The sequence below is a fragment of the Xenopus tropicalis genome, chromosome 2 (genome assembly GCF_000004195.4).
Source record: "Xenopus tropicalis strain Nigerian chromosome 2, UCB_Xtro_10.0, whole genome shotgun sequence".
NCBI lineage: Eukaryota > Metazoa > Chordata > Amphibia > Anura > Pipidae > Xenopus > Xenopus tropicalis.
This window is the reverse complement of record NC_030678.2, coordinates 90,323,305-90,349,782: the sequence shown is the minus strand read 5'-3', so window position 1 is coordinate 90,349,782 and position 26,478 is coordinate 90,323,305. Positions and strand designations below refer to the sequence as shown.

General features: G+C 40.9%; 2 protein-coding genes across 3 annotated transcripts; both read left to right on the top strand.

Moving 5' to 3' along the window:
- Positions 1-5,535: 5,535 nt before the first annotated feature.
- Positions 5,536-12,187, top strand: zbtb8a.2 (zinc finger and BTB domain containing 8A, gene 2). Of its 2 annotated transcripts, NM_203676.1 has the most exons (4): positions 5,536-5,609; positions 6,299-7,186; positions 8,333-8,502; positions 9,540-10,094. In NM_203676.1, the coding sequence occupies exons 2-4, from the start codon at positions 6,313-6,315 to the stop codon at positions 9,861-9,863; spliced, it is 1,368 nt and encodes a 455-aa protein (NP_989007.1). In that variant the 5' UTR covers positions 5,536-5,609; positions 6,299-6,312; the 3' UTR covers positions 9,864-10,094. The 2 variants fall into 2 exon arrangements, with proteins under 2 accessions (NP_989007.1, XP_012812095.1); XM_012956641.3 differs by lacking the exon at positions 5,536-5,609 and having other exon boundaries at positions 5,621-7,186; positions 9,540-12,187.
- Positions 12,188-14,521: 2,334 nt separating this feature from the next.
- On the top strand, positions 14,522-25,330 carry zbtb8a.1 (zinc finger and BTB domain containing 8A, gene 1). The gene is made up of 4 exons (NM_001123452.1): positions 14,522-14,580; positions 20,103-21,041; positions 21,883-22,052; positions 24,033-25,330. The coding sequence occupies exons 2-4, from the start codon at positions 20,117-20,119 to the stop codon at positions 24,348-24,350; spliced, it is 1,413 nt and encodes a 470-aa protein (NP_001116924.1). The 5' UTR covers positions 14,522-14,580; positions 20,103-20,116; the 3' UTR covers positions 24,351-25,330.
- Positions 25,331-26,478: the final 1,148 nt, after the last annotated feature.

Below are 26,478 nucleotides of genomic sequence, written 5' to 3'. Positions count from 1 at the left end.
TTTTGTAACTATTTCAAAATTACATTGCAATTGTTACCGTGACTACTAATCTCATCAACCATTGTTATAGTATCGAATTTCACAGCTGTTGGACCCCCCACGTAGATTTATGCTAATTAGCATCACACCACCGCGGTTACCATGGCAACCTTATCCGTTACCATGGCAACCATCAGATAAGAACAGAGTTTATGGCTTCACTCCTGTCAGCTGGCAGTTGGCAGTCGACGGGTGCAGTCGCCTCTTAGCACACAGTGCTGAGTACACAGTCACCGTACACTGTCCTGTCACTATGGATCCAGGTGATCCAAACAAGACCACTAGTTCCCCTTTGGGGAACACACAACAAGTTAACACAGCAATGAATGTTTTTCAGGATGCCACTGCAAGAGCTTTTGGCATTTCTAATCCAGATGGAGCTCCAGTTGGAGCAAATGCTGGCACTGTGACTGGTCCATCATCCAGTGCAAATTTGGCCGGCAATTCAAGTGCAGGTCCAAGTACCCGCTCTTCTGGAAGGAAAAGAGCACGTTCTCCTGAGGACCAGACTAGCAGTAGGAAAAATCGCAGAATAGACTTAAACAACATGGCCCCTGCAATATCAAAAGAACAAAGAGGTTCTTCTCCGGCTCAGAGTGCCTCAAAACAACTGAAAAGGAAATACAGGAAGATCAAAAGACGCACTTTGGACAAGCCCAAGATATCTAGAGTACAGGAGGCACAAGCTATCAAAGTCTTCCAAGATGCAATTGCCAAAGCCCTTGGAATCTCATCGGCTACTGGCACTTCTGGAGCAGGTACACAAGTTGCCTCATCTCCTGTGCCATCTACAAACATGGCCAGCAGTTCAGGGGCAACTCCAAGTACCTGCTCTTCTGGGAGAAAAAGAGCATATTCTCCTGAGGACCAGACTAAAAGTAGCAAACGTCACAGAACAGATGGTAATGGTAGTACCTCAGACTTAAAAAACAGAGCCCCTGCAATATCAGAAGAACGAACTAGTTCTTCTCGGGCTCAGAGTGCCTCAAAACAACCAAAAAGGAAATACAAGAAGATCAAAAGACGCTCTTTAGACAAGCCCAAGGTTTCTAGCGTGCAGGAGGCACAGGATATCAAAGTCTTCCAGGATGCAATTGCCAAAGCCCTTGGAATTTCATCGGCTACTGGCACTTCCAGAGCAGATACACAAGTTGCCTCATCTCCTGTGCCATCTACAAGCATGGCCAGCAGTTCAGAGGCAACTCCAAGTACCTCTTCTGGGAGAAAAAGAGCTCGTTCCAGTGAGGAACAGTCGAGATTTAACAAAATGCAAAAGGAAGACACTAAAGACAGTGGAACTGCTACTAATTCCACAAGCACAAGCAGACAAATTTGTAAAAAATCTACAAAAGGTAGAAAAAATCAACAGCCCAGCCCTTATAGCCAGCATGCTAGTGCTTTCAAATTATTCCAGGATGCAGTTGCCAAAGCTCTTGGAATATCTGACAGTAAAACAAACACTAGCGTTGCCACTAACCAGACAACAGAAACCAGAATAAAGTCAACTTCCGTGGCCCAGAAAGACAATTCTGGTCAACAGAAACAGTGCAATGTTCAAAATAATGTCACGGCCCCTGAGAATCCTTCTACTACCACCAGGGGAATATATGAATTTATAGAGTTGAGTGATAGGGAACGGGCCATTCAAGCTCATCAACAGCAGATGGCTCTACAACAACAAATGGAGCATCTCAGACAGTCTCCATATGAAGATTCCCCTCTATTCAGGAACCCAATTCCTGAAACAAAGAAGAGAAAGTTGGACACATACAAAGAAGATGTTGCTTTATGGAACCCCAAGCGTCTCAGGCTGAGACTGGGCAAAGGACCTAAGGTACGCCCCAAAGCCTTAGAGACAAAGGCAGAAACACGGGATGTACAAGAAGATTGTACATCAGACGATATATTTCCACCAAGATCAGTAATGATGGCAAGATTAAGGGCATGGGCACAAGCAATGAAGAGAAAAGATCCGAGCAGATCTGAGCAGTCTGATAAAAAAGATGATTCCCAGTCAAACTAAATATAATTACACAGACCATTGAAGATATGGACAAGAAAGGCAAAGGCCAATAAATATAATTGATGGCTGTTACTTAGACACTGGGAATTTTCACCACTGCATTTCAATTATGGGCACAATTCTAGACCAAAGGAAAAGATGGATGGACACTACTCATGTCTGTTCTCCATCAAATGTTACTATTCCCATAATGGAATGCTTAAGATGAGCAGTAGGAAACAAGCGTAAGGCAAATTACTGAAAATAGAATGGGAGGTTGGATGGGAGATTGGGATGGATTTCCAGTACTGCTCAAAAAAATGAACACGTGGGGAGTAAATATATACTCCATTCAACTCGAGCTGAAGAAATCAGTACAACTAGAAATGACAGGACAGTGCTTACAGTGTAACGCCATGAATAGCCCAACAAACCCTTCTGGTGTGGTAGTGGGGGTAATTTATAACATTTGTGAAGCGCAGAATATTTGCACAGGGAGCATATTAGCCCTGCCAGTGTTTACTGTATATTTATAACGTTGGACAAGACTGGTGCATTTAATGGGCAAACAAAATTTTTATTCACAATGCAAATATCCTTAGGGCTTTTTCAATAGGACAAATTCGCAAACTGTGAATATTTCAGCGCACACTCTGAGTTATGCCGCAGCTTTAGTGGCGAAAAAAATATTTGCTAAACTGTTTTTGTTAATAAACGCACACAGAGGGCACGCTCAAGCAAATCCCAAGCTCACTTGCAAATATTTGTGTGCAATTAACAATTTACTGTGATTCGCAAATAAAGGCAAGATGGGCACAGCAGTGCAAAATTGAAGCGTTGAGAGGAAAACATGTGCAAACAACCATTTGCGAAAAAAATATGTGATCCGCAAACTTTATAAATGACCCCCACTAACTATTAATGTTTCCCAGAAGTCTAAGCCTAATAATTCTGTAAGCGAAAGCATTTCATTGGACGCACCAAATGCTGGTGTTACTGGGAACAAACTATACATAAGGAAATATAACCCAGCTACAGATTCCAGAATATTTATAGGACAGAAAGACAATTTGCACAGCGGCAGAGACTTCGATATTCGTCTCACCAGTGTCTGTATCTCTGAAGCGTGTAGATTCCCCGTCAGAACTGCCGCAGAAAGTTCCAGGGCCCCAAAAGGGCGTTGGTGAAGACCAGTGCTGACAGGGGTTTTCTTGCTTCATGGAAGAGACGGCTACCTTCAGCTGTCTCCTTACCATTCCACATAAACAGTCCTTACACTGTAACATAGCAGAGTAGAAGAAATTGCTTCTTTTGCCACAATGTCTAGATTACAGGGATCCCATCTGTTTTGGAAAACGATTACAGACTGAAATAGAAGGAAACTAGCTTTAATAATCTATGGCCCCAGGGCAGTGATCCCCAACCAGTGGCTTGGGAGCAACTTGTTCATAACCAACCCCAAAAGAGGGGCCCATTTTTTTATTTCTGCCTTAGAGGCAAGTTTTGAAAGCAGGGAGTTCTACTTTTGCAGGCTAGCAGTCCCCATGGGGCAGGGAATGATGTATCAACTCTATAAAGTGCTGCTTAACGTGTCAGCTCTATATAAGTAACTCAATGATTTTACTAACAATCTTTATTTGTTACACTTATAAAGAGCCATAATTTTTTTCCACCATATGGGGTTTACCTTGACGTGGTATGGTGGCTTGGCAATTTTATGATCATAAACTCTCTTTTGTATATTTTCATTCACTTTTAATGGAAGTAAATGAAGTTAATGGGGTTTAACTTAATGTGGTATGGGGGGGCTTGGCATTTTTATGATCATAAACTTGTAACTAAAAACCCCTGTATAAAACTATTCAAAAGTATAAAAGTATTGGTAATTTATATAAAATGGTTCATATAGTGTCCTGTCTAAAGTAAATCATTATATCATATAGTGTCATTAGTAATGAGTGAATCTGTCCCATTTGGCTTTGGCAAAAATTTGCGAAACAACAGGAAAATTCATGAAACGGCGAAAAATCCACGAAACGCGTTTGTTGTACAAATTTTTTTGTAGCCCACATGTGTGTCCGCTGCGAATCCATGCCTCTCTCATGACTAATCCATTCATTTAATCCATTAATAAAGTCCCAGGACATTTAAATAGATGTTTCTTTCTTGTCACTCTCTATAGATATTATTTCCTCTGTTTTCTTTATGTCTTCCACCCAGTTCTTTTTAGATTGTAAGTTCTTTTGTGGAATTAGCCACTTTACCTCTTGTATTGGTTATTCATTGGTTGCTTTTTATTACGTAGTCTGTTCAACATATGCCTCTTTGTATATACATGTTATTAAAAATAATAATAAGGGCACAGTAGTTCCTCCAGAGGCAGGAAATGGTTAAAATTGTTGTTTGGGGGGGCTAAAGATGGGCCATACATAGACCGACCTAAAGCTAATGTGAGACTTGGTGGATTCGCTGCTGATAGGGTAGTTAAAAGGGTAGTTCTCTATTATTATGTAATAAACATCTAAAGACTAAAACCATCAGCAGGTAGCAGTTGCTGGCAAAGCAGGGGCGGTCCAAGCCGACCGGGCGCCCTAGGCAACCGGGTCGGCCACCTCGGCCCTGCACCTTCCGCAGGGGAAGAATAGATGCTAGCATGTTAATAAAGGAGACTAGGAAAAGCATGTCTAGGGTCTAAGGTTTTCTGGTGGGCCCCTGGGTTCCCAGTCCAACACTGAGTGCATCTTCCTTTTATAGCCAAAAGATGCAGAAAGGTACTCCATCGCCTGTATATTGTTTGCAATATGTTTGCCGTGCTGATGTGTTGGCCTAGGAGAAAGCACCTCCTGCAAACCTCAATGAGCCACTATCTGCTGAATCGGTAACGGGAATCCATAGTGATTTATTAAAGTAAAAAAAATAGACACAAAAGCAAGCTAGATTTGGCAGAGGGACCAGAACTCTTTCCCCTGTTGTGTACCTGCTCTTTTAAAATCCTTGCAAGAAGATGCGATCGGCTTGGCTAGTTGCCTAGCAACCCTGCAGGTTATGACGCCCCCATCTGTCCCTTCCACGTTATTCATAAAATAAACGCGTGTATTGTTTGATACAAAACTAGCGCATGTCAGTGCTCTCACATGAACACGAATTTAGCTGAATTTCATTTTATTAGCATAAATAGTTCCGCGGACACCTAAATGTTGACGTAAAAAAAAAAACCACTTTAAATGCGTTATTGAGTAACCCTATAACAGTCACTGGCTCTGCTTTTGAGAAAGGCTGCCAACTGTAATCTTGCATATCCAATGACAATTTCAACGTGAAATACAATCTAGTCGCCCTAACGCGTCATTTCGCCATTGCCGCCCTCCCTCGGTCTCACAACACACCCTTCGCATCTCCTCCTCCTCCTCATTCCACCCCCTGGCAGACGCGATCCCCAGGCTGGCAGGCTCGGGCGTTGTCACGTGACACGCCCTTTGTTCGCTCTGTTGGGCGGGGAAAGCACTACATGCAAGCGGGCGATCGGCTGAAAAAAAGGACAAAACACCCAACTACGGTCTATAGGCTGGTGAGTGACCCGATTTATTTTCACCTTGAATGGATGGGTAATGGGAAAGTCCAAATTCCCCCAAGCAGATGTAATTTACCAAAAGATTCCATCCAAGCCCCCAAAAATATATCGGCCAACTCGGCCATGTTGACTTTATCCGGGTGTTCCAAGCTCTCTGCAACCCTCGGGTAAATGACGTTAGCGCTGACCAATCAGCTTCCTTAGTTAGTAGTATTGGCGTCCAACTAAGCGAATCAGAATGCTGTTCTATCTGATGCCCAACCTTAAAAACGCCGACGTCAATGTCAATGAACTAAACCGTACAAAAGTACCGCCCTATTTTAGTGGGCAACCAATGAGAATCATAGAGAAGGAGGGCAGCTGTACGGCGTACTGACGGCTTTTCTTCAGCCAATGACAGGCTGAGCCAATTAATGTGTTTGTTTGCATTATCAGGCGATCACCTGGGCTTTAATATGCTGGAGTGCTTTGTGCAGAATACTGTATCCAAGTACTGCATCACTTCTGTGCGAATACTCACTGTTACACTAAGATGGAATTGCTGACGGAAAGACATAGTTGAGCCCGAAATGATTCGTTATTAATGAAACTTTTGTTAACATTATGATTATCAGTTGCATAGTGTGACAGCGGGGTTAGGGGTTTGTACCTAGTAAGGAATGATCCCTTCATTTTCTATTTCTTAGTTTCTGGCTGCAAGATGGATCTACCTTCACACCACTCTCGGCTGTTGCGGCAGCTGGATGAACAGAGAAGGAGGAACCTCTTTTGTGACTGTCATATCATGATTGATGGACATACATTCAGGGCCCATAGAAATGTTCTGTATGCAAGCAGTGGCTACTTCAAGATGCTCCTGTCCCAAAGCAGTGGGAATGTGGGCCAACCTACTACAGCCACTTTTGATGTCTTTTCTGCTGACACTTTCACAGCCATTCTTGATTTTATGTACTCCGGCAAGTTGAACCTCTCTGGCCAGAATGTCATTGAAATCATGTCAGCAGCCAGCTATTTACAAATGACCGAAGTTATTGGTGTTTGCAAAATGTTTATCAAATCCTCGCTGGACATCAATGAGAAGGACAGGGATGGTTTCTTAGACATTTCTGACAAAGAGACTGGACAGCAGACTGGACAATGTGGTCTTTACAGCACTGGCTGGGGCATGGGCAGATATCATTGTAATCAGCCAGAAGGGGATATTGCAGCATATTTAGAAACCAGCTCCTGTACTCCATATGGGTTTTGTTCTAGAACTGATGAACATCCCTCTTCCCAGAATAGCATTTCTACAGCAACCATGAAAATGTTAGACAGGCACAACAGGATACCCCAGATACCCAGCTCAACGTGTTCCCCAGAGGAACATTTGAGAGAGTGCAGAATTCTGGAATCAGATGACACTGGTTGTCACATTGAGGTAGAACTTCCCCAGGGGGAGGAGACAGAAGCTTTTTTGAACTGCCAGACAGTGGTGCAACCAAGAAGTAGAAGGCGGCATTCTCTGAACAGGGCAACAAAAGCTGATGAAGTCTATGCCAAAATTATGGGCATCAAAGGCTGTTTAGGAGAAGGTAAGATGATTCAATGTCTGAAGCAACCTTATGCATTTATATATGCATAAGGTTATTGGTTATTATGATTATTGCTTTTTGCAACAGAACCTATTAAGATTGCAAGGTTTTTTTTTCACATACTGTGTAATAAGATGGAACACCAGAAAAATGTTTGAACCTCCATAAATTGTTCCCAATTCAAACAAATGGGTCAGCTTTCTTATGCATTTAGTTGTCTTGCAGTTCTAGGGACCTAGGTTCCATTCCTATTATGGAACTATCAGCAAGCAGTTTAGAAGTTTGCATATGATTGCATGGGTTTCCATCTGGAACTCTGGCTTCCTTCCACTCTCCAATATCATACAGAAAAGTTTATTGGCTCCTGATAAGAAAGGGACCTTAGATAGCAAGCTTCACTGGGGCAAGGACTGATGTTACTTTACTGATTAATTCTTTCAGTGAAGTGCTAATAATATTGATGTGTTCTATAGCAGGAGTGCATTATTATTAACTCTTTTCATAATAGGTAAACATATATAGAAATAGTTTTCCAAGGTAACCGGAGCCTTATTTCTGATCTTAATTTGTAAAGATCCAATTTTGCATCCATCTCAATAAAACTGAGCAAGGGTGGTTGTGGATGTCCTCAAAGTGAGCACTTACTTGAAGGGTTATAGATACCATTATAGGTGGAAGCTGACAGCAGAGTGGGATGTTTTCATCAGACAGATAAAAGATGCAGCCTGTAGATACTGAATTATTGCTGCAGTCCAGGTGGTTAAACCCAAGCAGTGTATAAACCGTACAACTCATCAAAATACACCCTCAGAAACATGAGCAGCATGGTGCCAAATGGTGTAATAACTCTGTGTTACAGCTCGACATCTGGCATTTACTCCTAACTAGGGCACTATATGCAATGGGTTTTTGCATTCTTTTCATGTTTGCATGGTTTCCTCCAAGTCAGTTTAATGATTTCCACTGTTATATTTGCCTGCGGAAATTAGATTGTAAACTCCACTAAAGCAATGACTTGTGTGAATGCTAAAACATATATCAATAAAATATATATTTAGAGTGTGTGTCCAAAGCATAAGTAGCTACTATAAACAAGTACTAAATAATGAAACTTTATATAATTTTTTTTTCATTTTGTGTCCTCAGATAATCTGCCAAGCTTGCACTTCAAGTGCCCTTTTTGTACCCATACGGTTAAAAGGAAAGCAGATCTAAAACGCCACCTGCTGTGCCACACTGGTGAGCGTCCATATCCTTGCCAAGCCTGTGGCAAGAGATTCACCAGGTTGGAGCATGTCCGCAGTCATTATCGAACTGTAAGTTAATTTCCATGTAGTGAATAAGAATTGTAGATTCCTTAAGCAATATTGGTAAATAGTTCTCAGCACAATTCACTGCTAAGACCTGCACACATTCTGTGAATTGTGCTTAAAAGGCACCTATCACCCTAAATAGCTTTCCCCACCAGAGATGCTGGCTTATAGAGCATACCGGTTGGGCAAAATAATATTTTTGTCTTTTAAAAATAGCTCCCTAAAGTGCTAGGCTGCCCACACTAGGGAAGAGCTCAACACACATCAAATAACAAGCGAGTGCCGCAACTTGCTCATTATGTGCATGTGTGTGACGTAGATTATGCACATGTGTGCTAAATAACATGGCTGCAAGCACTAGGAGCTCCCTCTATTAACCCACACCTCTGGTGGGGGAAGCAGTCTCATGGTGATAGATTCCCTTAAGTACCACATGTTGCAGTTCCCTGCTACAAAAGTCATTCATTATAAGCTTGGAAATTGAAATACTCATTTGTGGATCCAAGTTTCTTATAGTGGATATTTGTGGCCTGTTTGTGTTAAGGTTGCCGTACACGGGCAGATTTCAGCTGTTTTTCAGCTGTCTTTTAGACAGATTTGTCAGATTATCTGCCCATGTATGGGCATCCCCTATGGGCCTACCTGACCCACATCTGGCCTAAAATTGACCAGATCTAAATCGGGCAGGTTGGGTTTTCTGTCTGATTGGGGACTGCCATAGATGGCCCTTATGCCTATGGCACCTAGGGCCAAACAATCAAATTAGCCCAATATCGGCCACTTTAGGTGGGCATATCAGGAGACTATCCACTCATTTGGTGACCTCGCCAAATGAGCAGATCGCAACTTGTATGGCCACCTTTATGTTGAATTTTTCTAGTGGTGCAATCTGACAACAAGGCCATGTATTGATCTGAAAAGGGTGGGTGATTTGGACTTCCTGTTTAGCTAGTAATTACTAGAAAGGGTACAGATAACATCCCCAAAATATGTGTCTCTTGGATGGTTATGATTTTAAAATGTGTAACTTTATTTTTTAGATTCATGAAGCAGGGAAGCCTATATGCCGGTGGTGCAAGCGCCATGTTACTGAGGATTCAGGTCAAGTGGTTCAAGAAGGGACAAGACGTTTCCGATTGTGCAACAAGTGTGTGGCAGAGGTTGGGGTTGGTAGCTTTCCAAATGAGGTGGATGATGATGAACCCACTATTATCCTGTCAGGTGATGAGGACAAGGAACCAACTTGGAACTTCCATGATGGGATACAGACATCAGATCCAGAGATTATAGAGGATGTCTCCTCTGATGTAGTCATACATAAAGTGGATGATAGTGATGACGAAATCAAACCAATTATCTGCTAACCACACAGGAATGTATTGTTCACAAACATCCCAAAACTGTAGAGCTGTTGAATAACCAAGATGAAACACCTGCACAAATCACTGAGACTGCCATTTATATTGTTTGTATTCACTGAGATTTACTGAATGCATAAGACACTTGCCTATTTTCTGCAAATCTTGAATTTAAACTTGTGAATTGCTTGAATTTGCAGTCATTTTTAGATCAAATAATAAAAGAAAAATGAGCGACTCGTTAGTTCAGTAAGCTGATTCAGGGAGATCTTAGTTTTATTTATGAATCAACTTCTTGTGACCATTGGTAAATTAATTAATCAATCTGCAGTACCTCAGGCACCAAACTTAAAGGACAAGTAAAATGAAATTCAATGGGTGAGGTGTGGTCAGTATGTTAGGCACCCCCAGTGAATATAATTGCTAGCTTTACACCCTGGGTTGGCTTTTCTGTCTCATAAAAAGTGCATTGGACCCTGGTACTTTCCCTGCAGTGCTGCTGCTGTTTTCCAATGCCCCACAGAAAGTCCAGAAATATACTATACTGCACATGTGTAGTGTCCAAGACACCAAAGAGGATAGCTGGCCATTGATGGCGATGTGTGTCAGAAATTCTACCCCTGACATTGGCATCCTCTAGTAAATGTCACTTCACTTGTCTAGAAAGGCACTATACGGGAAGATCACTTATTGTACCCGACAGCACATCCCCCGTACAACTGAATACTAAATAAAGGGCTGCTATTCTATTGTTTAGTTTGTTTGGGCTGAAACCAGAAAAGATCAGAACAGCAAGAATAACAGCTACACTTTTTTCATCTGCCAGTGCACCATAGACTAGCAGACGTGGCACATTGGCACATTACATTTTCATACCTGCCTAATTGATGAATTATCTTCTGTGGATATCACTTAAGATCTTCAGACCACCATGCATATGATAAAAATTATATACAATTCATTTTTATCAGTACTTGTATGACCCAGCTTTAGACTGTAAGCTATAAATGAAAACATTACACCTAAAGCTATGTGTAAGTACTGCATATTATTGGTAGTCCTGTATTGTAGTAGAATACAAGAATGATACATCTGACAAATACAGCACTACAAGTGGATAAGACATTGTAAGGTGGCATTAAAAGATACACAAGTATTGCAAGTATTACTTAATGGTTCACAAGCTGCTTTGTGCATATACATCATTATAAGACTGTAACACTATAAGATCCACTCGTTTGGTAAGGTCGACTAACGAGTGGATCTTTCCTTAATTATAGCCACCTAAGTTCCAAATGTCTGGATAACAACGGTGGGAATAGGAGCACCAGGAGCGAGGACCACATCAGTGAGCCAATGTGGTCCCCAATCCGACAAGAAAATTAAAGCTGCCTAATCGTTACCTAGCAAATTTTTGGCCAGATTGCAGTCAGGAAGGCTTGTTGGGGTCCCCATACAAAGGTAGATAAGCTGCTGCATCGGTCTGAAGGATTCAAATCGGCAGTTTAAATCTGCCTGTGTATGGCCACCTTTAGAATATTACCCATGAAAACCTCAATATAATGATAAGAAGAATTTAGATTGTTTCAATTATTTTGTGGTGGTCTTATTCAAGGCCTCCTTGGGTTTAAATGAGCATTAAAGGAGAACTAAAGCTTAACAAAGAAGTAGGCTAGAAGTCTGTTCTAGCCCTGCCACAACGTCAGTCTTCTACCTGGAACAGCTTCCTGAATGACAACATGTTCTGATAGGCTGGGACACTGTTTTCTTTTGAACTCAATTTAGAAGATCAATGTAGTAAGTGGTAGGCTAGAGGGAGGCAGAGGGCATCTTAACTAGGAAAGCTTACGATATCTAGGTTTATGGAGGAATAGTGGCACGTTCATGTTAAAATCTGGAATGTGTCACTATTCCTTTCACAGAAAGTATAAAGAATACTTGGATCAAACCTTCAGGAAAATTAATAGGCTAAAACTGTACACTTTTTTTTAATACTAGGCATAAGCATAAATGTATATTCTATGGGGCAGATTTACTAATCCACGAATACGATTCACGAATGGGAAAAATTCGGATTGGAAATGAAAATTTCTAAAGATAGCAAATATCCCGAAAATGCTTACGAAAAAATCATATTACTCACAATAATATCGTATTGTCGATCCGAAAGTCCCGAAATTTTCATACTGACCATTGTAAAGAGCGGCAGAGCCAAACGAAAAAGTTGCGCGAGTGCAAAAAATCAGCAAGAATACGCTCGGAGCGTTCGTGTCTTAGTGAATCTCCCCCTAAGTCTTATTTACAATAGCTGAGTACTTAACGGGACACTGTTACCAATTTGCATAGTGGCACACAAAGCATTTTATCTTTTTTCTGAGAACACAAAAATAAAAGCAACCAAAATCCACAGAGGATAATTACCCTTAACTACCAGTGAGAATAATGCTTCAGGTAGACTGTGCATAAGAATCTTTCCATCAGGCTATAAACAATACAATTTAAGCTCATTATAATGGGAAAGTATTAGTAAGATGTTACAGAGCAACCTATAAGCAACTGTAATTGGTCTTCATTTTATGTATATATATATATATTTTTTGTATTTCTTAGCCTGCCTATTTCCACTCTGCAATTAAAATATCTCTAAAAACGAAAATAAACAACTGAGATGGTTCAATTTTATATTTATTCTTAAAGTATTATTTGTAAAATTCATGGTACAGGAATGATTACTTTAGATACAGGAATGACTGCAACAGTATGGAAAACTCCTATTTAGATATGCCTACTCAGTTGTGTAAAATTTAAAACATATATACTCATTCGATGGTTGATTATTGGTTAATGCATGCTGCAGTTTACAGATTTCTGTACAGCCCTACCATATCCTTCTTAACAAATTTTTGTTCTCTGTGGAGCTGTCAGTTCCACTCTGAACAACTATAGTGTGCTCCGTTTTCATCCATAACAAGCAGCTATAATGCAGCCACCCAAAGCAGACTAAGCCTGTGCAGTTTACTCAGGGCCGCCATCAGAAAATTTGGGGCCCCATACAATTTATCTGGGGCCCCCATGAACACAAGCGTACAATGCCAAAATTTTGGTTCTTCCCCTTGTGTGTGCGCAACATAAACAGCTGATGTTACTCTAAAATAATCAGTTAATATAATTGAGTCCTTTGATTATGTGCTAATTAATAGTGAGTCCATTTACAGTCTGTGGCGTTTGCCCTAAGTTTAATCTCCTTCCTGCCCCTGCTCTGCGCTGTCATTGCTTGATATGAAAGTTATATAAGTTTTTGCTTTAGTTACGTAAACTACGTAAGTTTAAGGGCTTAATTACTAGTCAGTAGTAGTTTATACACATGGGGGCACATTCATCGAGTACGACAGGTCCGAATACAAAAGAATCTTATTTTTTCTAAAGTTTACAACTTTCCCGTATTTTCTGCAATATTTTCGTACATTTGCGACAAAAAACATTGCGTCAAGTACAAAAGTTTCAGACTCATTCAAGCTTCGGTATTGTGACTTTCCTTGGGCCAAGTTGGAGCTGCAGAGTGCCATTGAGTCGTACGGGAGGCTTTCAAAATCCTGCACGGAAGGATCAAAATCAGAAATCTTATCCTGCGGTTTACAATCGTCAGATATGAAAAATTAGTACTTTGCAGAGCAAAGTACAAATTTTTCATACTAGCATATACGATTTTTTCAAAGCACAATCCAAAAAAACACTATACAATTTTTTTGTACTGTGCTTTTTAAAGGTACGAAAATGCCCCTTAGGGGCACATTTAGCAAAATATGAGTTTAGAGCTTAATACATAAAATCTCACCCATGTTCTATTCATTTCTATGGTAATTTTATAAGTATATTTTTCAAATGGTGAGTAGTTACATAAATTGCATAAGTGTAGTCACCTCTTTCACACAACTGTATTAAAACAAATAATGTATCCTCTGTTGTAAAATATGAGGATGTTAGAAGTCACCTTGAAGTTTCATGACCTCCTGCTTTTATATGGTCATGAAACTCCTCTGTGACTTATAATATCCCTATATTTTACAACTGTAACACACCTTTATCCACATTAACTATATAGGGACACTTGCCCTACAGGAATGGGCATATAAGCATGAACCCCAAAAGCATCCTCTGTTAAAGGGTTGAGGAGCTCAGCTTAGCTTCCCAATGTTTCACCAGAGTATTGCACAGCAGAAGGAATTTGACCAGCACAATATTTTGTTTTCCATGTCTATGAGATTACTGCATCTGTAATGGCTGATATTAAAAATATTTCCTTACCTATATACTTAATACTATTTCATTTTAAATCCACATAAAATGCAGCATTCGATACATACAAACGTGTTCGCAAAGTCCCTGTCTCAGGGCTTGCAGCCTGACAATTATTGCTCTCTTCCCCTCATACGTCTGTACATCAAAATAGTGGGTGACCCTAATCGGGTAAATCGGAATACCCGCCCAGCACACACTCCTCCGACACTCCTCCGGGTGTCTCTCATACAAACACACCCGCCCCTCACATCCTCAACCCCCCCTACGGGCGCGGCCCCTTTAAGACAGTCTCAGCCCTCGGGCGTCGTCACGTGATCAGTCCTTTGTCCGGACATTCGGGTGGCGGAAACAGCAGAGGGTGAACAAAATTCGGGTGTAGCGCCCAAAAGCGATAAATAACACCCTGGATAAGGCAGGATCCCAGGTGAGTAGCTTGGGGGAGGCGTACAATAAAGATACAGCAGCTGGGAGGTGACCCGGGGGCTGGTAGTTGCATTCCGGATAAATTACAAGGGCAGATACAGGGGGATTAGTAAGGTTATCCAGGCCGAATACAACATCATGGCCTTCGGGGGAAGTATTGCTAACATGCCGTTTATAGCTGAAAAGGCCGCGTTTGACATACTTAGCGCCGCTCCGGATGTTGGTTATACATAGCTTTTTTTCAGCGACGAGATTGCGCTGCGTTTACCCCGGTAATGTTGGATGTGTAATGGGCAGCGATGGGAGCCAATTAGACACCACAGTTACCAGGGCTCCCTCCCCCCCGAGTGGCATTTAGCGGATCCAATAACAGAACTTCTACATGGTAAATTCCTTTACCGGTGACAAGAGCAGCCAATCAAAAATGTGGTTAATGTGAAAACGGTGTCTTTTTTTTTTTTTCTTTTGTGACAGCTCAACCAATGGGCTGGCTCATACGCGGCGGCGGAACTGAGGGGGGGTTGGGGGAGCTGGTACGGCCTCACACAATTATATTCCCTAGTTTTTATTTTTTTTAATTGAATGGCGCCGGATAACCAACCTGGACAAAATGTATCGCCGCAAGCAATGGTGGTCCAATGCGCTTTAAAATCGTTCTGTCATCGCTTGCTTCTTCACCGGCACAGGCTTGTACTGCGCGACATGCTTGAAAGCACAAGTATGAGCCAGGGAGAAGGAAGCGATGGCAGAATAATTTAATGCCTCCCACCAATGCTGCAACAAATATAGAACAATATTATGAGAGGGAGAAACTGACACATGGCTGAGGGAATATTTTATCAGAGGGAGAGGGAGAAACTGACACATGACTGGAGGAAGTTTGGAGACTGAGGAGAGTGTGGCATATAATGTGGGAAGGAATGGCAGGAAAGTGTCTGGAGGAAAAGGAGGGAATATGTGAAAACAGGGAGGCACAAAAGGGCAAATGAGGAAATGGCACATAGGGAGACAAGGTATTTTGGAAAGTGAGGATTTATAATTATTCCTTCAACAATTTTGCAGAATACTTTCTTAGTTTCACCCAGTTATACTGTACGATCTTATGCATATTGGCTCTGTGCTTCCCTGTTGCGCTGCTCGGGAAACTGAATACTAAGCACAGCAAAGCACGTGCATGATCTTGCAGCATATAGGAGTGAAGCAAGTGTTCAGCAATACTGATGGAGTAGTTATTTCAAGATGGTAAACCACGGATGCTACCTGCTGCTAGCGTTTGTAATTTAGTAACTGGCTGAGGTAATCCCTGAGAGACTGGCAAATTGCTAATGTGATGCCGTTATTTAAACAGGATCCCGTTTTCAGCCTGAAAACTATAGGCCTGTTAGTCTGACATCAGTAGTAGGAAAGCATTTGGAAGGGGTAATTAGAGAGACAATACTTGAATACATTGCAAATACTATGGGGCTGATTTACTTACCCACGAACGGGTCGAATGGAGTCCGATTGCGTTTTTTTCGTAATGATCGGTACTTTGCGATTTTTTCGTATGTTTTGCGATTTTTTCGGATTCTTTACGAATTTTTCGGATCCAATACGATTTTTGCGTAAAAACGCGAGTTTTCCTATCCATTACGAAAGTTGCGTAAAAAGTTGCGCATTTTGCGTAGCGTTAAAACTTACGCGAAAAGTTGCGCATTTTTCGCGTAAGCTTTAACGCTACGAAAGATGCGCAACTTTTTACGCAACTTTCGTAATGGATACGAAAAACTCGCGTTTTTACGCAAAAATCGTATTGGTAACGAAAAATTCGTACAGAATCCGAAAAAATCGCAAAACATACGAAAAAGTCGCAAAATGTTCGTTTTCAAGTCGGAACTTTTCCAATTCGGGTCGGATTCGTGGGTTAGTAAATCAGCCCCTATGAGTTTGTACCAGCATGGTTTTATGCGTAACAGATCTTGCCAGACTAATTTAGTTCCTTTTATGACAGTGGTTCTCAACCTTCCTAATGCCGCGACCCTTTAATACATTTCCTCATGTTGTGGTGACCCCCACACGCGCAGCATGGCAAATTTTTTTGCCCACGCCCACTTTGTGGCCATGCCCCAATTGCCACACCCCATTTTTAAAAGTTAAAATAGTACCCACGATGGCCCAATAGACAGCACCCCCATACAGTGCCCCCCATACACAGTGCCTCATTTGCCCCCATAAACAGTACCCCCCCCCATAGACAGTGCCCTCAATTGACCCCATAGACCATGCCCTCAATTGCCCCACAGACAGTAGCCCCCATAGAAAGTACCCTCCATACACAGTGCCCCCCATACACAGTAGCCCTTCTTACACAGTGCCTCCCCATACACAGAGCCCCCCATACACAGTAGCCCTCCTTACAGTGTCCCCCCATACAGTGCCCCCCATACACAGTACCCCCCATACACAGAGCCCCCCAATTGCCCCCATAGAGAGTACCTCCAATAGAAAATTTCCCCCCATTAGGTAATTTAGCAGATGGGAATATGAATAGTTAAGGGGCCTACATGGAAAAATAAGTAAAAAATAATATTGATAATAAAATTGTAGCCTCGCAGAGCAATAATGTTTGGCCCCCATCTGGAAAGAGGCAGAAGAGAAAGGCAAATTATTCAAGAACTATAAAAAAAATTAATTAGGAAGACCAATTGCAAAGTTGCTAGGAATAGGCCATTTTATAACATACTAAAAGTTAACTTAAAAGTGAACCACCCTTTTAGATGTGTTCACGTTAGTTTTATAGCAAGAAAGGCAGTGGGTAGTGACACCCCAGGCACATTATATACAGTGAGACGCAGTCTGTATTTACAAAACCAGCACATTATATGCAGTGAGAAGCAGTCTGTATTTACAAAACCAGCACATATGCAGTGAGAAGCAGTCTGTATTTACAAAACCAGCACATTATATACAGTGAGACGCAGTCTGTATTTACAAAACCAGCACATATGCAGTGAGAAGCAGTCTGTATTTACAAAACCAGCACATTATATACAGTGAGACGCAGTCTGTATTTACAAAACCAGCACATTATATGCAGTGAGAAGCAGTCTGTATTTACAAAACCAGCACATATGCAGTGAGAAGCAGTCTGTATTTACAAAACCAGCACATTATATGCAGTGAGAAGCAGTCTGTATTTACAAAACCAGCACATATGCAGTGAGAAGCAGTCTATATTTACAAAACCAGCACATTATATACAGTGAGACGCAGTCTGTATTTACAAAACCAGCACATTATATGCAGTGAGAAGCAGTCTGTATTTACAAAACCAGCACATATGCAGTGAGAAGCAGTCTGTATTTACAAAACCAGCACATTATATGCAGTTTGAAGCAGTCTGTATTTACAAAACCAGCACATATGCAGTGAGAAGCAGTCTGTATTTACAAAACCAGCACATTATATACAGTGAGACGCAGTCTGTATTTACAAAACCAGCACATTATATGCAGTGAGAAGCAGTCTGTATTTACAAAACCAGCACATATGCAGTGAGAAGCAGTCTGTATTTACAAAACCAGCACATTATATACGGTGAGACGCAGTCTGTATTTACAAAACCAGCACATTATATATGGTGAGACGCAGTCTGTATTTACAAAACCAGCACATTTTATGCAGTGAGAAGCAGTCTGTATTTCCAAAACCAGCACATTATATGCAGTGAGAAGCAGTGGGTACAGATGGCAGATATTCAGGCCCTGGCACTATAACACTGGCACTGATACACAACATTGGCTCCACTGTAACTAACTAGAAATGAACAAAACAATGACAAAAAAAAAATAGTGCAAAAAACAACAACAAATATATAAAAGCACAATGAGCTTTTTTCAGGGGGAAAGAGTTAACTTACCCTCCATCTGTTAGGGTAGGGGATAGATTATATATTATTATAGATGTCAGGTCAGGCAAAAAACCAATTTAATGTCAGCTAGGGATTCAGCCTTTAAAACTGTATAGTACCTGTGGGAGTGGGATGAAAACTGCAGCAAAAGTTGAGAGTTGGTTCTCAGGTAAGTTTACAGCCTGCAGATTCTTCTTTTCAGTCTTCATTTCTGCACCGCCTTCAGTTTGTAATATCTCCCGAGCCCTGACTGCATCTGTGCTTTGATTGGTCAGTGTTACTGTCTGTCAAGAAAGCTGTGCTCTGATTGGAGAATCCACAAGAAGAAAGATCCAATCAGAGCACAGCAGAACTGGAGCTTGCAGGAACAGAAGATTTCCAGGACAGTGCAGAAATGGAGTGAGGTTTTTTTTTGTTTTTTTTATGTGCCAAGCAGGTTTGGAGAGGCTTAGCCTCCCCTAGCCTTATTGAAAATCCACCGATGACAGTACCTCCCAGAAAGTTAATAATACAATTGAGGAATATTGGCCTCGAACATATTTGTAATTGGACTGAAGGATAGGAAGTTCCATGCAGGATGCTGCTACTTTGCAGAGCGATTTGATAAGTTGGGAAAACTGGGCAGCAAAATTGAAAATGAGGTTTAATGTTGATAAAAGCAAAGTTATGCACTTTGGTAGAACTAATATAAACACAAGTTATACACTAAATGGTAGTGGGGGTATCCTTAATGGAGAAGGATCTGGGGATTTTTGTAGATAACAAGTTGTCTAATTCCAGGCAGTGTCATTCTGTGGCTACTAAAGCAAATAAAGTGCTATCTATTATAAAAAGGGCATTGACTCAAGGGATGAAAACATAATTTTGACTCTATAGGTCCCTGGTAAGGCCTCGCCTTGAGTATGCAGTGCAGTTTTGGGCTCCAGTCCTTAAGAGGGATATTAATGAGCTGGAGAGAGTGCAGAGACGTGCAACTAAACTGGTAAAGAGGATGGAAGTTTTAAACTATGAGGTTAGACTGTCAAAGTTGCAGTTGTTTTCTCTGGGAAAAAAGGCACTTGCAAGGGGACATGATTACTCTTTAAAAGTACATTACAGGGGATTATAGACAGATAGGGGCTTGGATGAGTTCTTTGTGATACTAAAATCTACAGTTAGTATTGGTGTTGGTATATATGGTTAATGTATGTGAGTGTATAGATAGGTCAGTATAGCTTTGCGTGGAATTTAATCACAACATAATATTATCTAATTATTAATCGCTCCATTCCAACCACATGGGGTCATAGCTGGTGATAGGTGGCACCCTCAAATTATACAGCTTCCGCCATAGTACAGCAATAGAGACAAGTCAAAGGGGAAGAAAACCAGTCTAAAGGTGGTCATAAAATCTGCTCGTTTGGTGAGGCTGCCAATCATTGCCTTGATATTTCCACCTAAGGTGGGTGATAGAGTAAAGGTGGCCATACATGGGCCGATTCTAGCTACCGATATCGCCCAACCCTAGGTGGGGATATCAGGAGAAGATCAACTCCAATAGTCACACGAAAGATCGCAAATGCTACATATATGGCCACCTTAATTCTTAGCACAGGGTATGCCATTCATTTCTTCTAATTTTATCTTGTTCATAGCATTCTTCCACAGGATGGAATTCTCCTCCCACCACATTCGTCTTCTACAACAGTTGGATGAACAGCGGCGGAGGGATCTCTTTTGTGACTGTCACATTATAGTGGAGGGTCAGATGTTTAAAGCACACCGTAATGTCCTGTTTGCCAGTAGTGGTTACTTCAAAATGCTTCTGTCTCAAAGCTGCAGGGACATGGGTGAACCAATCACAGCCACCTTTGATGTGTTTTCTGCTGACACATTTACAGCCATCCTAGACTTTGTTTACTCGGGCAAATTGCCTCTTTCTGGACAAAATGTTATTGAGGTTATGTCGGCTGCCAGCTATCTTCAGATGACTGATGTTATCAGTGTTTGCAAGATGTTCATCAAATCTTCCTTGGACATAAATGAGAAGGATAGAGATGGTTTCTTCAGCCTTTCAGACAAGGACACTGGTAGTAATGGTTCTGGGCTTTATGCTGCTGGTTGGAGGACTGAGAACAGCCCGACACACACACATGAGACTGCAGAGCATGGCAGCTTTATTGCAGGTTATAATTACCCCCCTCCAATTACCTCCCGGTTGCAGCGCCCATTTTCTAAGCATCCACGAAAACCAGAGCTTGTTCGCAAGCATCGTAGGCGCCTACTGCCAGAACCTCTGACACCAGCACCACTCAGTCATATTCCACTGGGTGACTTAGTGGGAGGTTCAGCAGAATGTATGCTGCAAGATGAGGAAACAGTTGAGAGTGTGTCACTAGAAGAGGAAAGAGCCCAAGCACAGGAGACCATAATAATTACTAAAGAGGAGGATGAAGATGTTGCTTCTCACAGTTGGCCTGAATCTCCTCAGCAGGAGTCTCTGGAACAAGGTTCAGCTCTTCATATAGCTAAGGCAGAAGAGCTGTACAAGGCAATGCCTACAATCCTGGGAGGAGCATCTGGATGGGGTGAAGGTGAGCAGAGTAGAGTGTCGTCAATTTTTAATATCAAAGGAAGAACCAAATAGGTTAGGATATTGGTACAAGAGGTCACATTTGCCAAACCTGTAAGGCCCCTTTAGAAACAGGTTATTTATATTCTGGAACATTAGTTTTCTTTAATTTCATGGCATCAAGATATTCACATTTTTATAAATATTAAGTGCTTTTTGCATATACCTGAGCCAAAAGATGTGAGGATGTCTTAATATGCATTTGGTAAATGCTTCCAATTGAAGCCTTTAAGACATTTGCTCAAGTTGTAAGCAAATTTCTTTGCTGACTTAATACTTAAAAATGTAAATTAAAATAGAAGTGAATTTTCTTACCAGATGAGAAATGGAACTAAAGTTTTTTCACTTTAGCTGATAATTCTGCTCCCCCTCTAAGTAATTAGCTAGTATTACAGATTGTGACATTTTACACATGTGTGGGATTTATTATCTGGAAACCTGTTATCCAAAAAGCTTCAAAATATGGCATTGCCACTTACCATATTATCCTGGTTTAACACACTACTTAATTTTTGCCACATTTGCTAGACAGCATCAATCCATGCTGAAAAAAAATCAATCCTATTGTCTTTTGTTGGTTTAGTAAACTTAAGGGCAGTGACACACGGGTAGATAAGTCGCCCGCAACAACGAAGACTTGTCACGCGTCGACCAATCTCCCCATGTGTCACTGCCCTAACACATGATGCTCTTAACTCTTATCTGTCAAAACTCAGGTCCCAAGCATTCTAGTTAATAGGTCCCATGCCTCTATAGATTAAAAACATGCACTTTTTGTAATAGCATCTGTTTCCCCTATCTAGATGAAATAAGTTCTGGGAGGTTTAAATGCCCTTTCTGCACCCATACTGTGAAACGCAAAGCAGATCTAAAACGTCATCTACGCTGCCACACAGGAGAGCGACCATACCCATGCGAAGCCTGTGGCAAGAGGTTCACCCGACTGGAGCACTTGCGCAATCACTTTCAGACAGTATGTACCCTTCATTGACTTGCCAATTTTCCAGACTCATCCAGTTGCATGATTCTAAGAAAATCTTAAAATCCTAAATACCCTGGGATGGATACTATACTGAACCTTTTTTTTTTTATTATTATTATTATATTTTTTTTTTTACTCAAATGATCTAGTTTCTTTTAAAACTTCATTTCAACCAGGTACATATTCTTAAAGGAATACTGCCATGGCAAAACATGTTTTTCTAAAGGGGTTGTTTACTTTTTGAGTTAAGTTTTAGTATGATGTAGAGAGTAATATGAACTGGTCTTCATTTTTTTTAACTGTGGATTTATTTATTAATTTATTAATTATTTTAGTTTTATGCAGCTCTTCAATCTGGAATTTAAGCAGCTATTACCAGGTAGTGGTTCAAATGAGAGACATATATATAAACAGTAGAGGATCTGAATAGAAAAATATGTTTTAACAGTAACATTGTAGCCACACACAGCCAGTGTTTTTTGGCTGCTTGGGGTCAGTGACCCCTATTTAAAAGCTGTAAAGAGAAGGCAAATAATTCAAAAACTGTTTTAAAGGTGAACCACCCCTTTAATAGAAATTCTCCAGCAGATTCCTGCATTGGAGTCCATTTTTAAAAGCACAGATTTTTTTATTTAATTTTGACATTTCACATGGGGCTAGCCATGTTCTTCATTTCCTAGGGTGTCACAGCCATGTGACCTGTGCTCTGACAAACTTCAGTCATTCTTTGAAAGTTGGAATGATATCACCCCCCCCTCCCAGCAGCTGATCAGCAGAACAATGGGAAGGTAGCAAGATAGCAGCTCCCAGTAAAATATCAGAATAGCACTCGATAGTAAAAACAAAAAAAAAAAAAACCCAAGTCCAGGGACTCCTCCAGTTACACAGGAGTAGGAAAAACAATAGAAATTAGTTTTAATATGTAGCACTGGCTCCTTTTGAAGACCAACACATTCAGTACAACATATTAGACAAAATGTACCTCACGGAGAAGCCCACCATGGTATTAAGGATCAGCAGAAACGAATATCTGCAGCACGGCAAGATAAACAGACTGGTGGAATGGAAGACTTTATACATTTAAAGCCTATATCATAGGGATTGGAACCAGGGTGGGGACAGAGAAGTTACGGTTGCCTTGCTGGGTGGGCAGGCAGGTCACAAGAAAAGGTTTTTTGGCAGACCCAGACTGGCAATCTGTGGGTTCTTTCAAGTGCCAGAGGGGCTTTTGTAAGAGGTCATAGACAGTCACTATTTATTGAGCTGAGCCAAGTTAGGTGAGCGGACAGGTATTGTAGGGAGTTTTATCTACTTTTGGAGTAGATTTTGAGCTGTGTGACTGGGCCTTTTACTGGGATACAGTTCAGGGCACATTTTATTTTAACCCTCTGACAGCCATTTTAGCACACCACTAGGCAATATGAAATTTCCACTTATTAACAGAAATAAAGGCATTAAAATAGCATATGGCCCCAGGACAGCACCATCGTCCACCACTTACAGCAGCCAGACTTCCTGAATTGGCCACCCCCATATGGTGGCTGTCAAATTTGGGCAAATTGCTTTATGTTCCTGGCTTTCTAGCAGTAATTCACAACTAGCAGCATATGCCCTAGTAACAGATCAGATTGCAGTGCACATGCTCCTCTTTATAGCCATCAGAGCTAGGCATGGGAAATGACCCATCCAAACCTGGTTAAAACTTAACCCCCTCTGAGAAGCTAAGTCTTTTGTGTTCAAGTGCAAGGAACAAGGCTGTTTTTGGAGTATGGGTGTCTGCAGTTTGAATGTTGGGAAGCTGTTTAATGGCCCTATGTTCTATTAATGCCTTTACTTCTTAATTAAAACCAGGCATATAGATTTTATATAACTGACAGGCAAAGGGTTAAAACGCTTATTACCTTTTATAATACCTATTTTGTGGCTTTTTACCACTACTGTAAATGTATTTTTTATTTTGCCCAATTTTAGATTCATGAGGCTGGTAAGCTAATCTGCCGAAGGTGCAAACTTCCGGTAACCAAAGTAACAGGTCGTGTTATTCAGGATGGGACAAGGAGATACCGCCTTTGCCATGCATGTCTGGCAGAAGCTGGCTTGGATAACGTCAACTTTGACTATGGAGAAGACCAGCCATTGGTGCTGCCACCTGAAAATGAGAGGGAACAATGCTGGAATTTCAAGGAAGAAGAAAGAAAGGAAAATGGGAGTGAGCAAGCAGAGTCAGACCTAGTTATTCAGGAGGTGGTAGACAGTGAAGAGGAAGAACTGAAACAAAAACAAGACTAAAGTATCGTTGGATGCCAATAGCCATATTTAATATATGAATTCTTCATAAATTTCATGACCTTTTCACCTCATCATTTAAGAAGCATACACCTACCTAGCATTTCACAAATGAACAAAAATTATTTTGTTTTTACATTGTTTGTGAATGCAGAATTCAGACGTGTACACTCTTACCAACAAACAGCTTAAGGACAGAATCTTCCTAATTACAGTCTACATCATGCATTCCACTTACTGGTCTAAATATTTCCTATGACTACCTGACTGTATTCATCAGTAGATCAAAGGTCCACTATAACCTAAAAATGTTCCTAAATTAAGGTAATGTCACCCTAGGATACTGTGAATGGCAACTGCTGCAATGCACCTTGTCTTGTCTGTTGAGGTGTATATCACTCAAATGCAGAGCTGAGCATTTGATTGATATGCACCTATCACAAAGGACAAAGTATGCTGCAGCCACTCACTCTGAAGTGAGTGGCTGTGAATTTTAGTGTTCTGTTCCCCCACCCACAAAGTAAATTTGAAAATGCCAGGTTGACAAAAATCTCACAGTACTCCATTACCCCGAATGTAGGGACAGCAGAATACATTGCATAGTTGCTATGTTGTCTATGTACAGATTAGGAACAAACTCTTGGTTTCAACAGGTGATGCTGTGTCTGGACAATTCCATTACTGTGTTGGCTTCTTGGAAGTGAATTATTAATCTACAAAAGCTGATAATTAAGTTTTTCAAAAGCCATCTTCAAACAGCGATTTTAAACAATCTGATTCTTTACCTGATATGCCAACCTTAAAGTGGGTGATATCAGGCTGGGCCATTTGGCCTTTGGGCCAAATTATGGGATCACAGCGGAGATACAGGTTGTAGGGCCAAGGCTTGCATCATCAAGCTGACACAGTTCTGGAACAATGGCATTTTTAAACCTGATCATGTACCATCTTTATAGGGACTAGTAAACATGAGGCAAGAATAAATATAGATTTAACTCCTATTACAAAAGAGAAAAAGTCAATGTTCATCCTAACCATATATGTTGTATGTTATTTATTTTGCATGGGAGCTGAGGGGTCAGTAACAAAATATTAAAAGTGGTCCATATACGTTTAGACATGTATGTACAATTAGTCTGGGTTTCTTAAAAACTGCCTCGGCATGAGCATAAAGAAGAGCCACTCCAATATCAAATGCTCTTTGCTTGATTATGCCTAGTACACTGGATTTTACATGCCAGGTATAAACTTCTCACTTTATATAGGCTGAATAAAATTAATTGTTTATTTGCCTTCCACTTAAAAGCTCTTACCTCAAATTATAATGCAAGATGCTAATGAGCAAATCCATGGATATAACTAAAATACACAGGGCATTATAAAGCTGCCTACTCATCTCCTGCAGACTGAGCCAGCCAGTTTACCAGCACGTGTATGGGACCTTTTTGAGAGACAATGGAGTAGGTTAGAAAATCCTGGTGGACAAACACAGAATTGGCACATTACTGCATCAGCCTAATGTAGTATAATCACATTTTGGCCTGGAGGCCAAAGATAGGATTAGCCAATCCTGCCCAGTATGTGGGTGGATAAATCAGGTTATCTTGCGAAACCAGCAGTTGTGTGTGCCCACATTTCCAATATTGTGTTAGGCCATGTTTTTCTATTCTCCAGATAAAGCTGGGCCTTAACTCCCAACATAAACCCATGATTATTAGCATGCTGTTGGACTAACAAAAATAATAGCTTTTTAGGGCAAGGTAAATTAAAGTTGTAAAAAAGGTATATTAGGTATATTAGCTAGTAAAAACCCTATATAATTACATACACATGTATGGGATCACTTATCCGGAAACCAGTTATCCAGAAAGCTCCGAATTACAGAAAGCCTGTCTCCCAAGGACTCCATTAATAAAACAGTACCTTGTAATTGATCCCAACTAAGATATAAATAATCATTATTGGATGCAAAACAATCCTGTTAGGTTTAATTAATGTTTTAGTAGACATAAGGTATGGAGATCCAAATTACGTAAAGACCCCTTAACCGGAATACCCTTGGTGCCAACAACTTAGTGTGGTGCATGACTCCCATTATAAAATATTTTTATAAAATGTATTATATACACAC